General features: G+C 38.7%; 1 protein-coding gene across 4 annotated transcripts in view; it reads left to right on the top strand.

Moving 5' to 3' along the window:
- LOC139749531 (uncharacterized) overlaps nucleotides 1–26,473 on the top strand; it is a 152,993-nt gene that overhangs the window by 51,261 nt on the left and 75,259 nt on the right. For all 4 annotated transcript variants that reach the window (XM_071663498.1, XM_071663497.1, XM_071663499.1 and 1 more), the window contains one exon: nucleotides 18,728–18,798. In XM_071663498.1, coding sequence (XP_071519599.1) covers nucleotides 18,760–18,798 — 39 coding nt within the window. In that variant the 5' untranslated portion in view covers nucleotides 18,728–18,759. The remainder of the gene's footprint in view (nucleotides 1–18,727; nucleotides 18,799–26,473) is intronic.

Raw genomic sequence — 26,473 nt, 5'->3', positions numbered from 1 at the left:
TTTTGGAAAGAGGGGCAAGTATGCAGTCTGTTGTGGATGAGAGAGCTTGGGAAGTGAGTCAGTTGTTGTTCGCTGATGATACAGCGCTGGTGGCTGATTCATGTGAGAAACTGCAGAAGCTGGTGACTGAGTTTGGTAAAGTGTGTGAAAGAAGAAAGTTAAGAGTAAATGTGAATAAGAGCAAGGTTATTAGGTACAGTAGGGTTGAGGGTCAAGTCAATTGGGAGGTAAGTTTGAATGGAGAAAAACTGGAGGAAGTAAAGTGTTTTAGATATCTGGGAGTGGATCTGGCAGCGGATGGAACCATGGAAGCAGAAGTGGATCATAGGGTGGGGGAGGGGGCGAAAATTCTGGGAGCCTTGAAGAATGTGTGGAAGTCGAGAACATTATCTCGGAAAGCAAAAATGGGTATGTTTGAAGGAATAGTGGTTCCAACAATGTTGTATGGTTGCGAGGCGTTGGCTATGGATAGAGTTGTGCGCAGGAGGATGGATGTGCTGGAAATGAGATGTTTGAGGACAATGTGTGGTGTGAGGTGGTTTGATCGAGTAAGTAACGTAAGGGTAAGAGAGATGTGTGGAAATAAAAAGGGCGTGGTTGAGAGAGCAGAAGAGGGTGTTTTGAAATGGTTTGGGCACATGGAGAGAATGAGTGAGGAAAGATTGACCAAGAGGATATATGTGTCGGAGGTGGAGGGAACGAGGAGAAGTGGGAGACCAAATTGGAGGTGGAAAGATGGAGTGAAAAAGATTTTGTGTGATCGGGGCCTGAACATGCAGGAGGGTGAAAGGAGGGCAAGGAATAGAGTGAATTGGATCGATGTGGTATACCGGGGTTGACGTGCTGTCAGTGGATTGAATCAGGGCATGTGAAGCGTCTGGGGTAAACCATGGAAAGCTGTGTAGGTATGTATATTTGCGTGTGTGGACGTATGTATATACATGTGTATGGGGGTGGGTTGGGCCATTTCTTTCGTCTGTTTCCTTGCGCTACCCCGCAAACGCGGGAGACAGCGACAAAAATATATATATATATATATATATATATATATATATATATATATATATATATATATATATATATATTATATAGTGTTAACGGGATGGCCTTGATTAGGGCCTCAGTTGCACATGCCATCTCAGCTAACATGAAAAAAGAAAGAAAAGACTGCATTCCTATATTTGCTGCACTTCTGTCTAAACTTTCGGCCTTGCTGCCTTCATACTCCTTGCATTCTTTCTAATTCATCTTTTCGCTTGCCAACACTTTTACCCCTCCATTTTCCCAACACCACACGTCCACTTTTTACCTGTGCCCTACCCCCACAAGAACTGCAAAACAGAGTATCCAAAGAATCCTTTTACAACTCTATCGTCTAGCACAGCTTTTCTCAACCTTTCATTCACTGTCAAATAGCAAACCTTTTGTCCTTCTCTTCCCTCATTTCTAATCCATGTATACCTGTGGATTATCTTGTGGTAAAAAAAGAAAAAAAAGGTTTTTGCAAGGAATACACCCTTCTCAGCAAAGGCATCCATAAGATAACTTCCATTCTCATTTACTCCAGGCACACCCCATTTACCAACTATCTTGCTAATTTCGTCACATTCCATCTTTGCATTCATATCGCCAAGTACAATCACCTTTCTCTCAAAACCATTTTTACATTCATTCAAACTTGATATTCAGTCACATATACACATATCCATGCATACTTAACAATTTCAGTCTTTCCTTCCACCCACACTATTATTGATCCATTATATCCATGCTCTGTAATACCCTACCATACTTTTGGTTATAGCAAAGTTGCACATCCCATTTCTTAGCCATTTGTGCCCCAACCTTGACAGGCCACTGGCAAAGGACAACTCCAGCACAGTATTTCTTAGCAGCTCTCAGATTGTCCTAGAAAGTAAAACTCCAGCTTGCCTTAAGTGTCTGTCTGTTTAAAAAAAAAAAGAAACACTACTATTGGGCTCCTCCTGTTCTGTTCCACCCTTAAGGGTGTAAGAATGTCACCATGAGAAGGCAGGGTGAGACTTGAATACTCTAGAAAACAAGACTATTCCCATGAGCAACTGAGATTCTAAACTTTCCTTGGCTTTCAAGCCTATACTGCAGTAACAGCACCTCCTGATCTCATTGGTTGTGATACTGCCACTGCACAAAGCATTAATTGATATCTGCTAAAAAAAAAGCCCAGCAAGGCATTTACATTTGTACCCTAGCATGATGCAAGGCATTTAAATAGGTATGCTGCAGCTCCTTTAAGACTTGATGTATCACCCTACACATTCAGTTTCCTCCTCAGAATGAGTTTTCTTCTAAAACCCACCCAAATTTTGTACTCTATGATTAGCATGGTGTAGTTAGTAGCTGGTTGACAGCCAACAACCAGGGAGGTAATTATCAGTACTACCTGCCTAAGTATTGGGAGGGTTAGTGACAGGTTGTGTAGTGAACCAGCTGTTTTTTCTTTCTGCCTTGCCCATGTGTAGACTGCTGGTGCTTTGTCCACAAGCAAACAATCTCTCCTTGTCATACACAACACTTGACAACACTTTACCCACGCAGCTCATTCTTTGTAACTCTAGATTTTCCTGAGGTGAGCACTATGTGCTAGCCCTACGTTTTGGGAAAAGGTTGGAGCAATAGATTGCAGCAGTAGGTAGGAACATGTATGCATGAGCTTTAAGTAGAAAGATTAGGTAGAAGTAGTAAGTGTGAAAATTAGGAAGGAGCATTAGTTAGAAATAGTCAGCAGAAACTTTAGGTAGGAGCCTATGCAAACAGTGTGCTAGACTTACACTCTGCCAGTGGCCAGTTAAGGATGAGGCACTAAAGGCACTGGAGTTCACTAGTTATGGATACTCTATTGCTGTGGCCATTCCCTTTGAGGGAGTTTCATTTGGGAACAGACATCAGAGATATAGATAAATAGAATAGAATTAGCATGGTTGGTCCTACTGGAAGAATGTGTGACATGTTCCTGCTAAGGTTATCTGCAGGTAACTGGGAGTCTTCAGGATTTTTCCATAAGGTGATTAGAACTGCAAAGATTTATGGCATCTGCTGGTCTCTTATAAATACCAGAGGTTACATTCTTGAAGAAAGCTAGTGTAAGTAAATTTGATACAGGTGGTGCTTCTGTCTCTGCCAGATGCATAGCAGAGGTTTTTGTTGTGGGAATGGAAGTATTTATACTCTTTTAAGATGACCTCTCTTTCCAAGCCATGGTTCAACTGTTGCTGTTCTGAAGCCATATCAGGCAAGGAATCAAGCGTATAGGGGTTGAAAAAAGTATCTTTCATCTGATACCCATTCAGCTTTTATCAGTGCCCATGATTATTGCAAGTCCCTTATATGTGAGGCAAAGCAATACCATCTGATATTCATCCACTGATAGGTCTTTCTGATCTTTTAGTAAGGGCATTCTAACATCTTTTGTTGCTCTGCCTTCCCTTCACTTTCCTGTTCTGATGGTACTTAGCTGTCTATCCTGTAGACAAGGCAACTCTCTTTGGCTCTCATTTCTCTTGTAACTCAACATTTGATGGTTAACATTCCTTCACCCCTTAATGCTCCTCTTTGATCCTTTGCCCCTGTCCATAATGTGTTTTCAAACTCTCCAAAAAGTGCTTCTCTCTTTGGACACAAGGAAGGCAAAATGATCTGATGGCACCCATCCTCGTGTAATAAAGGATTGTTCCTTTGAACTTGCACCTGTGCTAGCTCATCTGTTTCATATCTGTTTAAAAACCAGAACTTTTCCTTTTTCTTGGAAAGGTGAATTGGTACACCTATCCTTAAAAAGGGTGACCATTCTAACCCCTTTTATCTACTGTCCTGTTGCTTTGACATTGACTATTTCTAAAGTCTTTGAATCCTTTCTCAGTGAATCCTTTCTCAGCTCCCATATCCTCAGACATTTCGAATCTCAGTCTTCTCTCTGATCACCAGTATGGTTTCCTTAAGGGAAGATCCACTGGTGATATTCTTTCCTATTTTACTGATGTCTAGTCATCATCCCTGAAAGATTTTGGGAATCCTGTTTAGTATCCCTGGATAATCCCAGCGCTTTTGACAGAGTGCGTCATTGGGGTCTCATCTCATCTCTTTTGGTTTCCATCCCTTAATTTGCTTCCTCTTTGGCTGATCTGTCTCCATGGTTGTTGATTGATCAGCCTTTCTCCCTTTTCCATTAGCAGCAGCATTCTTCAAGGTTCTATCCTGTCACCTAAACTTTTTCTCTTTTTATTGAAGATTTCCTGTCTTATACAATTAACCAAACGCACTCCTACAGTGATGACTTAACACGGCTTTCCTTCATATCCAACAAATCTGCTCCTTCCCCTCTCACTTGATCTGCACCTCATCATGTCACAACCTCTTCAGTGACCTCAGACATGGACAGCATATCTCATTAGGTAAATGAAATCTGATGAAGTTTAATACCTCCAAGACCCATTTTCTGCCCATCTCTCTATTGAAAATATCACACAACTTTCTTCTCCTTCACCAATTTTGTAATCCTTCTTTTTTCCTTGGTGAACATACTTGCTATTACTGTAACATCCACATGGTCTTGTAGTCCCCACATCATGGAAACAAAAAAGTCAAACTTTAAGAAATTTGGCTTCTTGTTTAGATGTCAAAATTTCTTTTCTCGTGAATAGTTGCTCCATTAATGCAAAGAATTGATCTGTCCTTGTGTGGAGGACTGTTCTCACATCTGGGATGGTTCTAGCTCTGCATCTTTACTTGACAGAGTTGGAAGCAGTCTGACTTGTTAACTCATCCAGGCTAATTTGAAAACTTGACCCCAGTTAACAATCAACTCTTCCAGGCTAACTTCAAAATTTGACCCATGTGCCCTACACCACAGTGTTGATTCTCTTCCCCTCATCTATAGGTATTACCTTGGTTTTTGCTCCCAAGAGCTGCCTTCTTGTGTGCCTCCACCACTAGCTAGACCACACAATCCTCGGCAAGTAGCTGCATAACATGATTTCTACGTGGCTGTTACCAACTTAGGGGAGGGCTATTTTGATAATTGTTTCTTTCCCTAAATCTCAAAGCTTTGGAACTCTTTGCCATCTCACGTCTTTTCCAACTAGTATGACCTGGCATTTTTTAAAGGACGGGTTTTCTCAAAATTCATAAATGCTTTTCCTTGTCTCTTCTTTATCCTTCTCATTAACCTCTTTATATTTCAATTGAGTCCTGGCCTTGATGTGGACTTACGTCTTTGGCTGGAGCCTTGAATGTAAAAAAGAAAGAATAGATGAGTATTACAAAACATGAGTGATATGTAAGACCACATTGTATCTTAAAGACCTTAGCATGTATGAGTTATTTATATGTTAGATAAGATCACTGATATCAGTGAAATTCTCATAAGACTGAATATAGGTGATGTGCGAAAAGTAAGTTTATTAATGAAACAGGTGACCAGTTTTTAATCAAAATAGGTATATGATATTTGAAAATGTAAGACTGCTGATAAGAATAATGAAGGGAGTTTTGTTCAATGAAACAGTTTGATATGATTTTGTAGATAAAGAAATTTTTGTTATTGGAAACATGTCAGTATCTTAGGAAGGTAGTAAAACACACATGGTTGCTTCTTTGGACATTAGGGGAAATCACTTAAACAGTTAAGTATACATACATTTACATTTATTTTCTCCTTTTGACGTCTTAAAGGTCAGAGTCATTGTAAAATAGATAGATTATTATAATTGAGTAAATTTATTTTGTACTGTGTAAATCAGGTTGGATAATGAAGAAAAGAGATGGTACACCAGTGATTCATTTTCCATAGTTAAAGGGGGCTTTGTTCCCAGTCATTGTCATATTTTCCCCTTGATGAAAACTCAGTACCATAGTAAGTCTTCATACTTATGCTAAAAATATTTTCATAAGAAAATAGCATAAATGAGAGAATGAAAATTATGAATGAGTACTCTATACTGAATAATGCCTTCTGTTGTTTTTTGCATGAGGAGAGGCTGACATCTGGTGAGTGTCAACTGAGTTTAGGAGTTCTAATTTCTAATTATGGTCTTTGATCCATACAGAAAACTTTTTTCTGATACTGGGTTCCATCCTTCTGTCATCACTTTGGGGAAAGTGAAAGTGTTTGATAGTACTTTTGATTTTGTGTCTTTTGAGATAGCACATATAACTTGATCATGCCGCAAGGCATTCCAGACACTGAAGCTGTTCACCATTTTCAAGTCTTCTTGACCTCTTGGTGATGTGGTTGTGATCATTTTCCTTGCATGCTGAAGACAAAAGTCCAGAATATTAAAGTTTCTTTGTTTGTTGATGTGACTAACTTGAACGTAATGTCATGGTTGAATTTGTATACAAGTCAACCTGCTGAGTCATTGTTTATGAGTGTTGTGTGCCATTTGATTTAAACTCCATTCTGTCAGGTGTATGAAGTACTCCATGAGTAACTCAGACACACCAGTTGTGTGGTATTTTTTAAAGTGTTTCTGTCACAGTGATAATTAATAGTTTTACCCAAAAAAACATTTGTCATCTTGTAAGAGTGAAACAACAACAGAAGAATACTACATAACTTGTGGCTGCAACTTTATGCAGGTGTCTTTGACATCTCCACTCATACTTCTTGTCTTGTGGAAAATTTCTAGGCTGTGGTGTCTAGAAAAGATGCCTGGAATGCCACTGCAAGTATTAATAGACGTATATTTTGTAGTTGAGACAGAGGAAAACATATCAAGAATTTATCCATATGTGAAGTTAACCACACTTTTCTAAGATATCCTCTTATGAGTCCTACTGCCTCTTTAAGGTTAATGCCTTTCAAATTTGAAGGACACTGACAAAGTTAAAGTCAGTTGCAGAATGAAAAGCTTACAGGAGTTATCCCAAATTGCATATAGTACTGGTATGCTGGTATTTTGTGCAAGATGATATCCTTTAATGCATTGTGCATGGAAAAGAAGAAAAGCTTTGTACATTTGCAAACATATTTAGCTTTTTAATGTTTAATTGAATAGTGTACGTGTCAGAGTTACACTGTACTTGTACTCAAAATCATTTCTCATTCATTGTATGTAATGAGACCAACCATTTTTTTCATAAATAATTTCTCTGTAAATTTCACATTTATGCTTTTGCCAAGGAAAGTACCATATTTGTCATCTCTTTTTGTTACTCTCACTTTCTGCCATTCTTCATACATTCTCTCCAAACATCTCCTTATACATGCCTCTTTATGAAACTTGATTACTGTCACCACCATCTTATCAACCAAATGATTTCCTCTTTTCCTAAAGCCTTTACAATCTTTGACCCTCCCCTCAACCAAGACTTGGTCAGACATCCTACCAGCTGCCCCTCTTAGCACACTCACATCCAAAAGTCTTTCTTTAGCATGCCTATTAAGTACATAATCTAGTAATATCCCAATTACCATTATTCCCACTTGCCCATGTATAATTATATATGTCTTTCTATTTAAACCAGGTATTCCCAGTAACTAATCCTATTTCAGTGCACAGTTCCTAAAGCTATTTATCATTTTCATTCACTGCCACTTTACCCATTCTTGCATTCAGATCACCCATCACTATTACTCATCCTTCCATATCAAAATTACTGATGTAATCACTCATCTCCTCCCATAATGCTTGATTCACTTCTTCACTCCACTCACTACTAGATGCATAAGCAGTGGCAGTTACCCACCAAAATTTACCAAGTTATTTGCTGTTAAGATTGATTTGGAAAATTTTGGTGAGTTTCTAAAGATCTTCTCATAAGTTTATAGTGGGTGAATTTTATGCAGTACTAGAATACTATTCTGTATCATTATCCTTCATTTGTTTATGCTGATTACTGTAAACAACAAACTTCTAACTTGCTCAGTCCATCACATTAGTACTTTTCCTTTAATACTGAGCACATTTTCTCCTGTCAACTGACAAACTAGTGGCTGAAGATGTGTTCATATGTAAGTGCATCATTGTGATGAGGATGATCCAATTTTTCAACATATAATCAGAAGCCAAGACTGAAGGCAACATGTGCGCAAGTTCGATTATTACCAACTAATCACATATAGTCATAAAATTTGTGTACTTTTCTGAGGGAGTTTTTTTATATGTGCAAAATGCTTCAGAAAGTTGATTTATGGATCTGTAATACTCACTTGTAATAATGGTAATGAAAATGATAGTCTCTTTTCCTTCTTTCATACATGTTTGCTGTTTCTCACATTAATGAAAGAATGCTTGGAACAGACAAAGAAAAGGCTTCATAATCTCATATTCATTCTCTAGTTATTGTGTATAATTCACCCTGTCCACTACCGGGTGCCACAGACCTGTCTGTGGTTTCCCCTGACCATTTCATATGCCCTTAGTGGTATGTAACCCCTTGTATATCATATCACTTCATTCACTCTACTGTGTGCACACCTTTCACCCTCCTGCATGGTTAGGCCCTGAACATTCCTAATCTTATTCACTCCATGCTTCTGGCTCAATTGGTTTCCCTTTACTCCTTGTTCCCTGTACTTCTGAAACATATATCCTCTTTGTCAACCTTTCCCCTAGTTATTCTCCCATGTCAGCCTTTTCAGCCTTTTCCCTAGTTATTCCCTCCAATATGTCTAAGCCATTTCAGCACACCTTTTCAACTCTCTCAGCCATGCTCTTTTTATTACCAAACCTCTCTTTTACCTTATTTTTACTTATTGGCTCAACCTTTCTCACACCACATTTTGTCATCAAATATTTCATTTCCAACACATTCATCCTATTCTGAAAATTGTCATTTATAGCCCTTGCCTCACATCCATTCAACTCAGTCAGGATTACTATACCTTCAAACATACCCACTTTTGCCCTCCTAGGTAGTGACCTCTCTTTCCACACATTCCATAGTGCTTCCAGAGCCTTCATACCTTTCTCCTTCCTTCATCTCACCTCTATTTCCATGGTTCTATTCACTGCCATTTCCACTCCCAGATAGAAAACACCCAGTTCCTTCAAGCTTTCACCAAACTCACACCAAAATTAACCAGCCTCCTTGCACTATTAAACCTAATGTTGCTTTTATTCACATGTACAGTTTCTCCTTTCACATACTTTCCCAAACTCAGACACTAACTTTAGCAGTTTCTCATTCGAATTTGACACTAGAGCCATGTCATCAGCAAACAACAACTGACTTCTTAGGCCCCCTCACTTCCTACAGACTACATACCTGTCCCTCTCTCTAAGACCCTCGCGTTTACCTTCATTACTCCATCCATAAACAGCCATGGTTACATCACAGACTTTCCTTCTCCTGGAACCATTTACCCTCCTCTCTACATAATCACACAGATGCCTTGATCTCTTGATAAAAACTACTCACTGCTTCTAACAACTTTGCTACCACACCATATATTCAAATTACCTTCTGCAGAGCATCTCTATCAACCCTATCATGTTCTTTCTCCAGTATTGCTTTTCTCTACCTACTATTGAATACACTGGTATTGAAAAGTCACCTTTGGCAAGGCTGTATCATTGGGAACAATCCCATCAGAGAACATATGATTCCATAGGAGTCTTGATTTTCCACCCTTTGGAAGTAGTGCAGTCTTGGACTGCAAAGCCTTTAGAAAGGTCCTGGAAAGCACCAGGACTTTTTCACAAAAATCGGTTTTGGAGTAATTATTGATAGACAGAATATGTTTTCTCCAGATCCATAAATGCCACGTACAAATCCCTTTGTTTCTATAAGTATTTCTCGATCACAGTCCTCAAAGCAAACACCTGATCCACATATCCTCTACCGCTCCGACTACATTGTTCCTCTCAGCTCTGATGATCTGTGCAAGCCACTACCCTTGCAATCAGCACTCTTTCATACAACTTACCAGATACACCCAACAAAGTTATACCTCTGTAAGAAAAACACTTACCTTTGTCTGCCTTTCCTTTATACAGTAGCTCAATACATGCATTCCACCAGTCCCCAGCCAGCTCACCATGATCCCTACTTGCATTGATAATCCTAACCAATTAGTAACACAGTCACCCTCTTTCATAAGAAATTCAGCTGCAGTACCATCCACTGAAGCTGCCTGGCCACATTTCATCTAATGTACAAGGCTTTCACCACTTCTGTGTTCATCAAACCACTCGTTATGACCCATTCACTTCACATACCTCCCCAGCCCAAACACCTTGCTTTTGCCATTGTATTATCATTATGATAATGATAAAAATAACAGTAGAATGATGATAATAGTAATAATGATAATGATAACAGTATAATAATAATAATAATAATAATAATAATAATAATAATAATAATAATAATAATAATAAAAGGAGGTGACTGTATTGTGGACTGGTTGGTAAGGTTATTTAATGTATGTATGACTCATGGTGAGGTGCCTGAGGATTGGCGGAATGCGTGCATAGTGCCATTGTACAAAGGCAAAGGGGATAAGAGTGAGTGCTCAAATTACAGAGGTATAAGTTTGTTGAGTATTCCTGGTAAATTATATGGGAGGGTATTGATTGAGAGGGTGAAGGCATGTACAGAGCATCAGATCGGGGAAGAGCAGTGTGGTTTCAGAAGTGGTAGAGGATGTGTGGATCAGGTGTTTGCTTTGAAGAATGTATGTGAGAAATACTTAGAAAAGCAAATGGATTTGTATGTAGCATTTATGGATCTGGAGAAGGCATATGATAGAGTTGATAGAGATGCTCTGAGGAAGGTATTAAGAATATATGGTGTGGGAGGCAAGTTGTTAGAAGCAGTGAAAAGTTTTTATCGAGGATGTAAGGCATGTGTACGTGTAGGAAAAGAGAAAAGTGATTGGTTCTCAGTGAATGTAGGTTTGCGGCAGGGGTGTGTGATGTCTCCATGGTTGTTTAATTTGTTTATGGATGGGGTTGTTAGGGAGGTGAATGCAAGAGTTTTGGAAAGAGGGGCAAGTATGAAGTGTGTTGTGGATGAGAGAGCTTGGGAAGTGAGTCAGTTGTTGTTCGCTGATGATACAGCGCTGGTGGCTGATTCATGTGAGAAACTGCAGAAGCTGGTGACTGAGTTTGGTAAAGTGTGTGGAAGAAGAAAGTTAAGAGTAAATGTGAATAAGAGCAAGGTTATTAGGTACAGTAGGGTTGAGGGTCAAGTCAATTGGGAGGTGAGTTTGAATGGAGAAAAACTGGAGGAAGTGAAGTGTTTTAGATATCTGGGAGTGGATCTGGCAGCGGATGGAACCATGGAAGTGGAAGTGGATCATAGGGTGGGGGAGGGGGCGAAAATTCTGGGGGCCTTGAAGAATGTGTGGAAGTCGAGAACATTATCTCGGAAAGCAAAAATGGGTATGTTTGAAGGAATAGTGGTTCCAACAATGTTGTATGGTTGCGAGGCGTGGGCTATGGATAGAGTTGTGCGCAGGAGGATGGATGTGCTGGAAATGAGATGTTTGAGGACAATGTGTGGTGTGAGGTGGTTTGATCGAGTAAGTAACGTAAGGGTAAGAGAGATGTGTGGAAATAAAAAGAGCGTGGTTGAGAGAGCAGAAGAGGGTGTTTTGAAGTGGTTTGGGCACATGGAGAGAATGAGTGAGGAAAGATTGACCAAGAGGATATATGTGTCGGAGGTGGAGGGAACGAGGAGAAGAGGGAGACCAAATTGGAGGTGGAAAGATGGAGTGAAAAAGATTTTGTGTGATCGGGGCCTGAACATGCAGGAGGGTGAAAGGAGGGCAAGGAATAGAGTGAATTGGAGCGATGTGGTATACCGGGGTTGACGTGCTGTCAGTGGATTGAATCAAGGCATGTGAATCGTCTGGGGTAAACCATGGAAAGCTGTGTAGGTATGTATATTTGCGTGTGTGGACGTATGTATATACATGTGTATGGGGGGGGGTTGGGCCATTTCTTTCGTCTGTTTCCTTGCGCTACCTCGCAAACGCGGGAGACAGCGACAAAGTATAATAAATAAATAAATAAATAAATAATAATAATAATAATAATAATAATAATAATAATAATAATAATAATTGTAATAATAATAATAATAATAATAATAATAATAATAATAATGATAATAATAATTGTAATAATAATAATAATAGTATCGAGGATTTAAGGCATGTCTACGTGTAGGAAAAGAGGAAAGTGATTGGTTCTCAGTGAATGTTGGTTTGCGACAGGGGTGCATGATGTCTCCATTGTTGTTTAATTTGTTTATTGATGGGGTTGTCAGGGAGGTGAATGCAAGAGTTTTGGAAAGAGGGGCAAGTATGCAGTCTGTTGTGGATAAGAGAGCTTGGGAAGTGAGTCACTTGTTGTTCACTGATGGTACATCGCTGGTGGCTGATTTGTGTGGGAAACTGCAGAAGCTGGTGACTGAGTTTGGTAAAGTGTGTTAAAGAAGAAAGCTGAGAGTAAATGTGAATAAGAGCAAGGTTATTAGGTACAGTAGGGTTGAGGGACAAGTCAATTGGGAGGTAAGTTTGAATGGAGAAAAGCTGGAGGAAGTGAAGTGTTGTAGATATCTGGGAGTGGATTTGGCAGTGGGTGGAACCATGGAAGCGGAAGTGAATCATAGGGTGGGGGAGGGGGCGAAAGTTCTGGAAGCATTGAAGAATGTGTGGAAGTCAAGAACGTTATTTTGGAAAGCAAAAATGGGTATGTTTGAGGGAATAGTGGTTCCAACAATGTTATATGGTTGCGAGGCGTTGTATCGCGAGGCGATAGAGTTGTGCGGAGGAGGATGGATGTGCTGGAAATGAGATGTTTGAGGACAATATGTGGTGTGAGGTGGTTTGATTGAGTAAGTAATGAAAGGGTAAGAGAGATGTGTGGTAATAAAGAGTGTGGTTGAGAGAGTAGGAGATTGTGTTTGAAATGGTATGGTCTCATGGAGTGAATGAGTGAGGAAAGATTGACCAAGAGGATATATGTGTCAGAGGTGGAGTGAACGAGGAGAAGTGGGAGACCAAATTGGAGGTGGAAAGATGGAGTGAAAAAGATTTTGAGTGATCGGGGCCTGAACATGCAGGAGGGTGAAAGGCGTGCAAGGAATAGAGTGAATTGGAATGATGTGGTATACTGGGGTCGATGTGCTGTCAGTGGATTGAACCAGGGCATGTGAAGCATCTGGGGTAAACCATGGAAAGTTCTGTGGGGCCTGGATGTGGAAAGGGAGCTGTGGTTTCGGTGCATTATACATGATAGCTAGAGACTGAGTGTGAACGAATGTGGCCTTTGTTGTCGTCTCCTAGCGCTACTTCGCTGCACATGCGGGGGAGGGGGTTGTCATTTCATGTGTGGCGGGGTGGCGACGGGAATGAATAAGGGCAGACAGTATGAATTATGTACATGTGTATATATGTATACAGTATGTGTGTGTGTGTGTATATTTATGTATACGTTGAGATGTATAGGTATGTATATTTGCGTGTGTGGACGTGTATGTATATACATGTGTATGTGGGTGGTTTGGGCCCTTCTTTCGTCTGTTTCCTTGCGCTATCTTGCGCTATCTTTTTTTTTTTTTTTTTTTTTTTTTTTTTTTTTTTTCTCCAAAAGAAGGAACAGAGAAGAGGGCCAGGTGAGGATATTCCCTCAAAGGCCCAGTCCTCTGTTCTTAACGCTACCTCGCTATCGCGGGAAATAGCGAATAGTATGAAAAAAAAAAAAAAAAATGATAATAAGTATAATAACAATGATTATGGTATGATATTTTTTTTCATTCTTGATCACCAATTCCTGCATCAGCAAGTTAGTGCCAGAAACAGACAAGGAAGAGCCACACCTGCTCACATCCACATTGATAATAATCTAATTTGTATAGACCTTTTAACTGTATGGCATTCTGAGGTATCATCCTTCCTTTGCTTCATTGTAAATATAGCCCATGGCATCAGTATGTGCTACCAGAAAGCACTGGGCAAACATGGTCGAGAAATTTAAGAATGGATAAAATCATTTTTTCCTTTCCCAGTAGACTGTATGCATATAAGGAAAGTGTTTAAAAGATCAAGAAAGTTAGTAGATTTATGGTGGTAAAATAGTTAGGAAGGGAAACAGTACCTTTGAGAAGAGAATGGTTATTATTATGGGAGGAAATTTGATTTTAAAGAGCTAGTATAAAGTTTTTGGGTTTAAGCTGAAAATTGAAAGGAAAATTATTTATTTGAATTGTACATTGTTAGCTACTAGCTAAAGTTAACTGAAAATGATGATTTAGTTCATGACAACAAAGACATGGCAAAGATTTTAAATAATTTTTTATATCTGTATTTACAATAGAAGATACAGCTCATGTCTCAAATCCAGTTCTGGTGTTAAGAGAGGGAAACATTTTGTGACACTTGGATGTAAGAGCTTAAGATATGGTATCAGCATGCACTGAATGAAATGAAAATAGATAAAACATCAAGCCCAGGAAAGTTGTATCTGAGGACAGTGAAAAAGGTGAAAAATGAGATAGTTTAACCTTTGACTACTCTCTTCAGCAAGTCATTTGCTACAGGGAAAGTTTTAGAGGAATGGAAGCTTGCTAACATAACACCCATTTTACAAAAAGATAATTTTGTCATTGGCCAGAAATTATCTTCCAATCAACTTAATGTTGGTAGTTGGTAAACTTATGGAAACCATGTTTTGGAATGTGATTGTAAACCATTTAGAGGACTGCCACTAATAAATGACTCACATTGTGGGTTTTTTTTTTATGAAATCATTCATATCTGACAAATCTCTTTGATTTCTTAGTGATATAATCAACATGTACGGTGAGAGTAAAGCAACTGGTGTCGTCCATCTAGATTTTCAAAAAAGCATTCGATAGAATTCCTCATCAAAGGTTACTAACTAAAGTTGTCATATGGCATAGATTGGGCTGTACTTTGGTGGTCAGGAAATTGGTTAACTGGCTGTAAACAGTGAGTGTTTATTAATGGTCATGCCTCAGAACAGTTAAGCATAACAAGTGGTGCACCACAAGGATTAATCTTGCGACTGGTTTTTTTTTCATATATAAATGATTTTGATAATGGGCTGCATTGTAAGACATTGAAATATTCAGATGATTCAAAGTTGGGAATTAATCTACAACAGAAACTGAATGTCTGCAACTTCAAACAGATATAGACTAACTAGTGGACTGGGCTTATAGGTGGCAAATGAATTTTGATATCAATAAGTGCAAAGTTTTACGTGTCAGTAGTATAAATGAAGAGGCAAGCTGTAATATGAGTTCTATTTTGCAAAAGGTAAATGAGGGAAAAAGACTTGGTTGGATGTAACAATCACTGGTGATCTAATGCCAAGGAAACAGTGCACAGAAGCAGTTGAATAGGCAAACAAAATTCTTGGATTTATAGGAAGGGCTATTGAATTTAAGTCCCGGGAAATTACCCTTACTCTTTACAAGTCACTCATGCTTTCTCATCTTGAGTATTGTGTTCAGTTTTGGTCAACCATCATGAGGAAAGACATGGAGAGAATACAGAGACAAGCTACCAATATGATTCCTGGACTGAGAAACAGATCATATGGGAGCGGACTAAGTAACTTAAATCTTTTTGATTTAGAAGAGAGAAGGTTTAGGGTTGATCTGAGATAGGCTTTGATAATGTCAGTCTGATTTCATGCATAGTAATTGTTACTGGCTACAAGCATATGGGAAAACATTTACCTCAAATGAGGCTAAATGCTTTTTGTTTTTTTTGAAGTGGATTGTTTACATATGGAAAGATTTGTCAATTAAAGTGGTTGAAAGTAGTACCATAGATACATTTAAGAATAGGTTGATAAATATTTCACTTCAAATCTGACTGACATTATTTGTACCACCTTAGCTACATGAAAAGTCTAAAATATTTTAGAATTCAATTGTACATATTTGAACTCTTACCAAACTGATCTCCAGTTTTCATATCTTGTCTACTATCTCAAACAGCCCCAAAGGGACCAGCTGGTCTATTGCTGTGTGAATTCCTTTGTATTCATGTTTGGTAATCCATTTTAGGGAGGAGATTCTATTTGGAACACATTGTTTGAGTGAAGTTTCATTTATAGATGTTTATATGATTTTATTAATGAGCATCTTATCCTGATCTGCTATGGTTCTTCGATAACATTCTGACAAAATGTATTTTATGACCAAGCAGGAATGTTCAAGTTTTTCATATCAGATAAGGTATTTTTCCCTTATAAAATGCTGAACATTGAAGATATTTAAAACAAATGAATATTTGACACTCAGTATCAACACAAAACATTTTCTGAGGAAAATTGCGTGGAAGATTTAGTACAAGTGCAGTAGTTTTCTTTTGCTTGTGATACAAGGAATAAGCCATAAGATGTTAAGGTAATGTAGGAAGACAAATGAAACAATAAGGAGTAGGACACTAGGAAGTTATAGAGAAAATGTAAATGACAGTGTATGTAAAGTTATTTTGAAGTTAGAAATGTTTGACAGATCAGTAAGTAGAGTTCTGGTGTGAAAGTATCCAAAAGATTCTACTGTAAATCAGATCATCAAATATCACTATGAATATGAATTTGATAGATAGTTAAGAAGCTCTCAGATATGTAAAAGTAATTTTTTTTTTCTATCAAGTCTCATTTAACTCTCAAGTAATTTCTTCAGGTCAGAATCATCTCTTTCATAGTCTTATTCAACTCTCTTGCCTTAGTAAGTGTGAATCAATACATTCATACATAATTTTTTTTTTAAGATACATGCAGGTGCTTCACATTATCTTTTTAAGTCTCTATCCTCAGAGTATAGGGTGCATTAAGGCATATTGTTTCTGTCTGTATTTTGCTTGCTTTTATGTATTTCTATAACTCCTTTCATGTGCATGATAAGCCTCATACTGCACTGTAAGTAAAGTTTTCTCCACATCTTTATTCACTGGTGTTTTTCCACATTTTGATATTTGAGATGCTGTAGAAATATCCATATGATACAAGTGTTTTAGAATCTCACAGAGTAGATTCTTCTCCCTTGTGAAAAATTAACTTGGGATTTTTGTGGATGTATTCATCTGCTCATTTCTATTTCTTTCAGTCTGACAGGATAGTTTTGCAGAATCTTCTCCATACACCATGGTTGTATCATGTTTACACTTGTATATATTATCCCTCATACTAAAATATTTTATCATCTTAGCCACCGTAATGCTTTGCATGTTCATACTTTTCATGTAAATTGAATACTGTAGATTCTTTCTCATTGGTAGTGGTTGTTTCACATGCCTGCATTTGCACATAATGCACACGTCCTTCCTCATAGTACTCCATTGCAGTGTCTTGTTTATTTTATTTCAGTAGAGAGGGTTAATACCTCCATGTTCCTTTTTTCAAGTAATTAAGTATTTTATATCTCAGTTCAAAGATTTATTACTATTTTTTTATGTGCTACTAGCTCCTACAGTTTTTAAACCCATACTCTCGACTCATGCTAATGTGCCAGCAAAGTTGCAACGAAGGAAGTGATTTGTATCAATAAAGTTTTCTCATGCAACAGTGGTTTCCTTGCATTTGAAAGCTCACATGGAAATGTTTCATTTCCTGGGACCTTTTATTTTCGAAACGATTGTCATGTCACTTAAATATAGTTCCTCCCATATTGTAATATAATGATTTATGGCCCCACAAAAACATGTAGTCTTGGGACTAATATATCACATTCCACCAAGGAATTCATCTTCACTCAGTTATGCAGATTTTTAGGATGGTGAGGATTTGTTGGCTGCTATATTGCTATGTCTTTAAGTAGAAACAGCAAAATAGGTTATTCTTTTATACCTCTGGATCATGTAAAATGATGTATTGATGTATAATAATCCATATAATGACTCATTATATATAGTGGAAGAAAATCTGAGTCTTTGATATTATTTATTTTCATAGAAAACGAAGTATAAATGTTGCAGCAGAAGTTCTGATCATATCCATTAGTTTGGTGATTGGGAACTGATATGCTGTTTTGGTGAGAATTGATACAGTCTGGTACAGTGAAAATTTATCATTAATACTCAAAGACGCCATACTTTTACAATCATTACAATACCTTCCTGTGTTCATTATGTCTTATTTGATTTATGAAAACCAGAAGAATAACAGTTTAAGATAAAGATTATGACTCTGCAATTCATTTGCACAAATTTTACCAGTGTTACAGTGTTTATGGCATAATATGTTGAGGGAATTAATAGAACAATAAATGAATTTGTGATTGCATAAATTTTACTCAGCATCTTGATGAATTAAAAAAAAATTTTCTTTATCTCTTTATAGTGGCTTGCATGATAAATGTCTTGATGCTTATTACTAACAATGATACATCCTTATTTTTTGTATTAATTCTGAGAGTAGTATTTATTTCCTTAAAGATACTGCCTTTTTGTGAGGTTTTGAACATATCTGCAAATTATGTATGTGGTGCCAGACAGTATGGCATTTACAATTGGGTGTCAATGTGCATGAGTGCAGCTATCATTTTGATGTATACAATATTTCACAGGTCATACATATGTTTACTGTTGACACTATAAGTGAATATTTCTTCAAATTAAATGACTTGTTTGTATATTTGCAAATATTACCACTTACTTATATTTTCATGAAGTTTTTTAATGTGTTCATGATTAAACTATTACTGAAAAATTTATAGGTAATTTGAGTGTTGGTTGTCTAATATATATTACTGATCTTAGGCCCGTCACTCTTCTGCTAGTTGGGCTAGATAATGCTGGAAAGACAACAGCTGCCAAGGGTATCGTTGGGGGTGAGTATTATTCTTAGTCAAACTATTTCTTTTGTTTACAAGAGAATTGCTTATTAAGTCTTATCTGTTCAGTTCAGGTTTTGTGCAGAGCTTTGCCTTTTTTTTCTATATTAGAATCCATCGTCTGCTGCAGTATTAGGTAAAGCTGAGAACAGTGGCAAATCCTTTATTTCATCATATCTGTGTAATGTAAACCAACTGCTGTTAGCTATTTTGTCAGTCAGTGTACTAGTTCATGCACTGTAACATGAAATACTTAAAAACTGATATTCCATTGCACACAGATATCAACCTGTGTGTACGTGGCAGACATCTAGATAGTGTATCTTGCACTTACATGTGGAGATGGTACATTGGCTAACATTTGTGAGTGATTGTGGAGTTTCCACTTAACAGTACACTTCTGTTCTTGTAAAGGTCATATTTCATACTTTTCTTGCAGTCACAATTTTTTCGGATAAATCTTTTTGAATTTTAACCCTTAACCCATAGATGCTAGTTGCTCACAGTTTGGACAAAACAAGGTGTTCAGTTTTTGTTTCCTGTCATGAAATGAAAGAAATGCATGTAAAAGTGATGGGTATGTACAAAAAGTATGCTAATGTACCTGTACTTTATGTGACTGTAGTATAGTGAAGAAGTACATGTGTAGATTCTATGGAGGGGTGACAGTAAGAGTAGATGAGCATGTTTCTAATTAGATTTTTTGTTTTGCATTATACAATGAAAGAAATACTTGTAGAAATAAAGATTATGTACAGACAAGCTAATGAATATACCTTGTATGGCTGTAGTATAGCACTGAAGTGGACATGTAGATCTTCCAGAGGAGTGGTGGAGGAGGATTTGCGTCAGCCATTGTCATAGTCTGAGGCATCACTTTGGTGATATCCACACTATCTGCTTGTTCAAAGTGACTCGGGTGACACTTAGTATCCATATAAATGTTGTGATATTGGCGGGTGGTTAAAAAAAAAAAAAAAGCCTGCAAATATTAGTGCTTAATAATATGACTCCTAATGCTCTCTACAGTCAGGTTTTTATACCTGTCTGTGTTTAAGGGTAAATAGCTCCCATCATCTAGTGATGGTCATGAAGAAGATGGTTTCCGTCATCACGTAATGATTTGACTTTTCACTTTTAGTAAATGATAAGGGTCTCTTCTGTAGCCTGAAAAGCTTTGGAAAATATTATGCTTTCCTCAGCAACCCAACAGTTGCCATTATAGATGTACAGCCATTGACTTGCATGTTTTGCACACACAGTGACCCTGTAAAAACTTTGTAGATTATTGGATGACTAAAGTGATATGGAGAAATAAGTACGATAAGAGTGAAAAAGAATAATGAGAAAGTAAATGACTTAGTAAGCAACTTTAGTGGGATTAAGTAAGAAGTATAGAGGCCAGCACAGTGTAATATTTCTAGTTATGAGAAGGAGATGGAGTGAGTATTTTCAAGGTTTGTTGAATGTGTTTGATGATAGAGTGGCAGATATAGGGTGTTTTGGTCGAGGTGGTGTGCAAAGTGCGAGGGTTAGGGAAAATGATTTGGTAAAAAGAGAAGAGGTAGTAAAAGCTTTGTGGAACATGAAAGCCAGCAAGGCAGCAGGTTTGGATGGTATTGCAGTGGAATTTATTAAAAAAGGGGGTGACTGTATTGTTGACTGGTTGGTAAGGTTATTTAATGTATGTATGACTCATGGTGAGGTGCCTGAGGATTGGCGGAATGCGTGCATAGTGCCATTGTACAAAGGCAAAGGGGATAAGAGTGAGTGCTCAAATTACAGAGGTATAAGTTTGTTGAGTATTCCTGGCAAATTATATGGGAGGGTATTGATTGAGAGGGTGAAGGCATGTACAGAGCATCAGATTGGGGAAGAGCAGTGTGGTTTCAGAAGTGGTAGAGGATGTGTGGATCAGGTGTTTGCTTTGAAGAATGTATGTGAGAAATACTTAGAAAAGCAAATGGATTTGTATGTAGCATTTATGGATCTGGAGAAGGCATATGATAGAGTTGATAGAGATGCTCTGTGGAAGGTATTAAGAATATATGGTGTGGGAGGCAAGTTGTTAGAAGCAGTGAAAAGTTTTTATCGAGGATGTAAGGCATGTGTACGTGTAGGAAGAGAGGAAAGTGATTGGTTCTCAGTGAATGTAGGTTTGCGGCAGGGGTGTGTGATGTCTCCATGGTTGTTTAATTTGTTTATGGATGGGGTTGTTAGGGAGGTGAATGCAAGAGTTTTGGAAAGAGGGGCAAGTATGAAGTCTGTTGGGGATGAGAGAGCTTGGGAAGTGAGTCAGTTGTTGTTCGCTGATGATACAGCGCTGGTGGCTGATTCATGTGAGAAACTGCAGAAGCTGGTGACTGAGTTTGGTAAAGTGTGTGAAAGAAGAAAGTTAAGAGTAAATGTGAATAAGAGCAAGGTTATTAGGTACAGTAGGGTTGAGGGTCAAGTCAATTGGGAGGTGAGTTTGAATGGAGAAAAACTGGAGGAAGTGAAGTGTTTTAGATATCTGGGAGTGGATCTGGCAGCGAATGGAACCATGGAAGCGGAAGTGGATCATAGGGTGGGGGAGGGGGCGAAAATTCTGGGAGCCTTGAAGAATGTGTGGAAGTCGAGAACATTATCTCGGAAAGCAAAAATGGGTATGTTTGAAGGAATAGTGGTTCCAACAATGTTGTATGGTTGCGAGGCGTGGACTATGGATAGAGTTGTGCGCAGGAGGATGGATGTGCTGGAAATGAGATGTTTGAGGACAATGTGTGGTGTGAGGTGGTTTGATCGAGTAAGTAACGTAAGGGTAAGAGAGATGTGTGGAAATAAAAAGAGCGTGGTTGAGAGAGCAGAAGAGGGTGTTTTGAAATGGTTTGGTCACATGGAGAGAATGAGTGAGGAAAGATTGACCAAGAGGATATATGTGTCGGAGGTGGAGGGAACGAGGAGAAGAGGGAGACCAAATTGGAGGTGGAAAGATGGAGTGAAAAAGATTTTGTGTGATCGGGGCCTGAACATGCAGGAGGGTGAAAGGAGGGCAAGGAATAGAGTGAATTGGAGCGATGTGGTATACCGGGGTTGACGTGCTGTCAGTGGATTGAATCAAGGCATGTGAAGCATCTGGGGTAAACCATGGAAAGCTGTGTAGGTATGTATATTTGTGTGTGTGGACGTATGTATATACATGTGTATGGGGGTGGGTTGGGCCATTTCTTTCGTCTGTTTCCTTGCGCTACCTCGCAAACGCGGGAGACAGCGACAAAGCAAAAAGAAAAAAAAAAAAAATACTCAAGTCATTCATCAACAGTTCTGTGCCACTCTATGAAGTAAAAATAAGTGTGAAATTCAGCAAAAGAAACAAAACTTTCTGCATCTTCCTTGCACATGCCAGCCACTCTCACTTATCTCTCATTTTTAGCATGTATTGTAATATATTTCTAAATTTGTTCATGGTCACCACCAGTGCTGTGTTTGTTTATGAAACAATTGTAAACAAACTCCTCCAGTGCTCCTTATTATCAGGAGCTGTCAGGCATGTCAACATCCATAGCCTTCTTACACTCTGCAGTGGACTAGGTCAACTCAGAGCATTTGATGTAACTTTTTGAGTATCTTTCTTACTTTTAATTGGCTTTCTTTCAATACATAAAGGAATTTTTAACATTTGCATATATAGTTAGGCATTGAAACTAGTACAGCTGTGTAAGACTTAAACTCATCCCATCAGTATTTGACTACGTGTGGATGAGATTTCCCATCACCAAATCATGATTTTACTTTTTCCACCTCTGTTTAAATATCCTGCAAACTTATTGTACCATTAGCTACCTCACTAACCTGTGAAACTGCAATTATGTAGTAGCTTGTACTGAAACCACAGCTCCATATCCACATCCAGGCCCCACAGACCTCTCCACATTTCATGTGCCCTAGTTCAGTCCATAGACAGCACGTTGACCCCGGTATACCACATCGTTCCAGTTCACTCTATTTCTTCCACTCCTCTTGCTCTCCTGTATGTTGAAGTCCCGATTTCTTAAAATCTTTTCCGCTTCATCCTTCCACCTCCAATTTGGTCTCCCACTTCTCCTTGTTCCCTCCACTTCCGACACATCTTTCCTCTTTGTCATCCTTTTCTGACTCATTCTCTCCATATGTCCAAACCATTTCAATACACCCTCTTCTGCTCTCTCAACGACATTCTTTTTATTTCCACAGTTCTTTTACTCTTTCATTGCTAAGTCGATCAAACCACCTCACACCACATATTGTCCTCAAACATTTCTTTACCAATGCATCCACCCTCCTCTGTAAAGCCCTGTCTATAGCCCATGCCTCACAACCATACAGTATTGTTGGAACTACTATTTCTTCAAACATACCCACTTTTGCTCTCCGTGATAATGTTCTCTCCTTCCACACATTCTTCATTGCTCCCAAAACCTTCACCCCCTCCCCCACCCTGTGACTCACTTCTACTTCTATAGTTCCATTTGCTGCTAAGTCCACTCCCAAATATCTAAAACACTTCACTTCCAGTTTTTCTCCTTTCAAACTTACATCTCAATTAACTTGTCCCTCAACAGTACTGAACCTAATAATCTTGCTCTTATTCACATTTACTCTCAACTTTTTCCTTTCACACACTTTTCCAAACTCAGTCACCAACTTCTGCAGTTTCTCACACGAATCAACCATCAGCGCTGTATCATCAGAAAACAACAACTGACTCACTTTCCAAGCCCTCTCATTCAGAACAGACTGCATACTTGCCCCTCTCTCCAAAACTCTTGCATTCACCTCCCTAACTACCTAATCTGTAAACAAATTAAACAACCATGGATACATCATCCACCCATGCCGCAAACTGACATTCACTGGGAACCGATCTCTTTCCTCTCTTCCTACTTGTACACATGCCTTATATCCTGGGTAAAAATCTTTTCACTGCTTCTAGCAACTTATCTCCTACACCATATATTCTTATCTCCTACACCATATACTCTTAAAACCTTCCACAAAGCATCTGTATCCACCCTATCATATGCCTTCTCCAGATCCATAAATGCTACATACAGATCCATCTGTTTTTCTAAGTATTTTTCACATACATTCTTCAAAGCAAACACCTAACCCACACATCCTTTACCACCTTGGAAACAACACTGCTCTTGCGTAATCTGATGGTCTGTACATGCCTTCACCCTCTCAATCAGTACCCTCCCATATAATTTCCCAGGAATACTCAACAAACTTATACCTCTGTAATTTGAACACTCACCTTTATCTCCTTTGCCTTTGTACAATAGCACCATGCATGCATTCCGCCATTCCTCAGGCACTTTACCATGATCCATACATACACTAAATATCCTTACCAACCAATCAACAATACAGTCACCCCCTTTATATATATATATATATATATATATATATATATATATATATATATATATATATATATATATATATATATATTTATTTATTTATTTATTTTGCTTTGTCGCTGTCTCCCGCATTAGCGAGGTAGCACAAGGAAACAGACAAAAGAAAGGCCCAACCCACCCACATACACATGTATATACATACACGTCCACACACAGCACATATACATACCTATACATCTCAGTGTATGCATGTATATAGACACTCAGACATATACATATATACCCATGTACATAATTCATACTGTCTGCCTTTAGTCATTCCCATCGCCACCCCGCCACACATGGAATAACAACACTCTCCCCCTCATGTGTGCGAGGTAGCACTAGGAAAAGACAACAAAGGCCCCATTCGTTCACACTCAGTCTCAGCTGTCATGTAATAATGCACCGAAACCACAGCTCCCTTTCCACATCCGGGCCTCACAGAACTTTCCATGGTTTACCCCAGACGCTTCACATGCCCTGGTTCAATCCATTGACAGCACATCTACCCCAGTATACCACATCATTCCAGTTCACTCTATTCCTTGCACGCCTTTCACCCTCTGCATGTTCAGGCCCCAATCACTCAAAATCTTTTTCACTCCATCTTTCCACCTCCAATTTGGTCTCCCACTTCTCCTCGTTCCCTCCACCTCTGTCACATATATCCTCTTGGTCAATCTTTCCTCACTCATTCTCCCCATGTGACCAAACCATTTCAAAACACCCTCTTCTGCTCTCTCAACCACACTCTTTTTATTACCACACATCTCTCTTACCCTATTATTACTTACTCGATCAAACCACCTCACACCACATGTTGTCCTCGAACATCTCATTTTCAGCACATCCATCCTCCTCCGCACAACTCTGTCCATAGCCCACGCCTCGCAACCATACAACATTGTTGGAACCACTATTCCTTCAAACATACCCATTTTTGCTTTCTGAGATAATGTTTTTGACTTCCACAAATTCTTCAAGGCTCCCAGAATTTTTGCCCCCTCCCCCACCCTATGATTCACTTCCGCTTCCATGGTTCCATCCGCTGCCAAATCCACTCACAGATATCTAAAACACTTCACTTCCTCCAGTTTTTCTCCATTCAAACTTACCTCCCAATTTACTTGATCCTCAACACTACTGTACCTGATAACCTTACTCTTATTCACATTTACTCTCAACTTTCTTCTTTCACACACTTTACCAAACTCAGTCACTAGCTTCTGCAGTTTCTCACATGAATCAGCCACCAGCGCTGTATCATCAGCGAACAACAACTGACTCACTTCCCAAGCTCTCTCATTCACAACAGACTGCATACTTGCCCCTCTTTCCAAAACTCTTGCATTCACCTCCCTAACAACCCCATCCATAAACAAATTAAACAACCATGGAGACATTACACACCCCTGCCGCAAACCTACATTCACTGAGAACCAATCACTTTCCTCTCTTCCTACATTTACACATGCCTTACATCCTTATGTGTTAATTGATAGGCGGGTGAAAGAGAGACTTTTGGATGTTAATGTGCTGAGAGGTGAAACTGGAGGGATGTCTGATCATTATCTTGTGGAGGTGAAAGTGAAGATTTGTAGAGGTTTTCAGAAAAGAAGAGAGAATGTTGGGGTGAAGAGAGTGGTGAGAGTAAGTGAGCTTGGGAAGGAGATGTGTGAGGAAGTACAAGGAGAGACTGAGTACAGAATGGAAAAAGGTGAGAGCAAAGGATGTAAGGGGAGTGGGGGAGGAATGGGATGTATTTAGGGAAGTAGTGATGGAATGCGCAAAAGATGCTTGTAGCATGAGAAGCGTGGGAGGTGGGCAGATTAGAAAGGGTAGTAAGTGGTGGGATTAAGAAGTAAGATTAGTAGTGAAAGAGAAGAGAGAGGCATTTGGACGATTTTTGCAGAGAAATAATGCAAATGACTGGGAGATGTATAAAAGAAAGAGGCAGGAGGTCAAGAGAAAGGTGTAAGAAGTGAAAAAGAGGGCAAATGAGAGTTGGGGTGAGAGAGTATCATTAAATTTTAGGGAGAATAAAAACATGTTTTGGAAGGAGGTAAATAAAGTGCGTAAGACAAGGGAACAAATGGGAACATCAGTGAAGGGGGCTAATAGGGAGGTGATAACAAGTAGTGGTGATGTGAGGAGATGGAGTGAGTATTTTGAAGGTATGTTGAATGTGTTTGATGATAGAGTAGCAGATATAGGGTGTTTTGGTTGAGGTGGTGTGCAAAGTGAGAGGG

This window comes from Panulirus ornatus, chromosome 7, assembly GCF_036320965.1.
Source record: "Panulirus ornatus isolate Po-2019 chromosome 7, ASM3632096v1, whole genome shotgun sequence".
Classification (NCBI taxonomy): domain Eukaryota; kingdom Metazoa; phylum Arthropoda; class Malacostraca; order Decapoda; family Palinuridae; genus Panulirus; species Panulirus ornatus.
The sequence above is the reverse complement of the archived record's forward strand: the minus strand, read 5'-3'. Positions and strand labels throughout refer to the sequence as shown.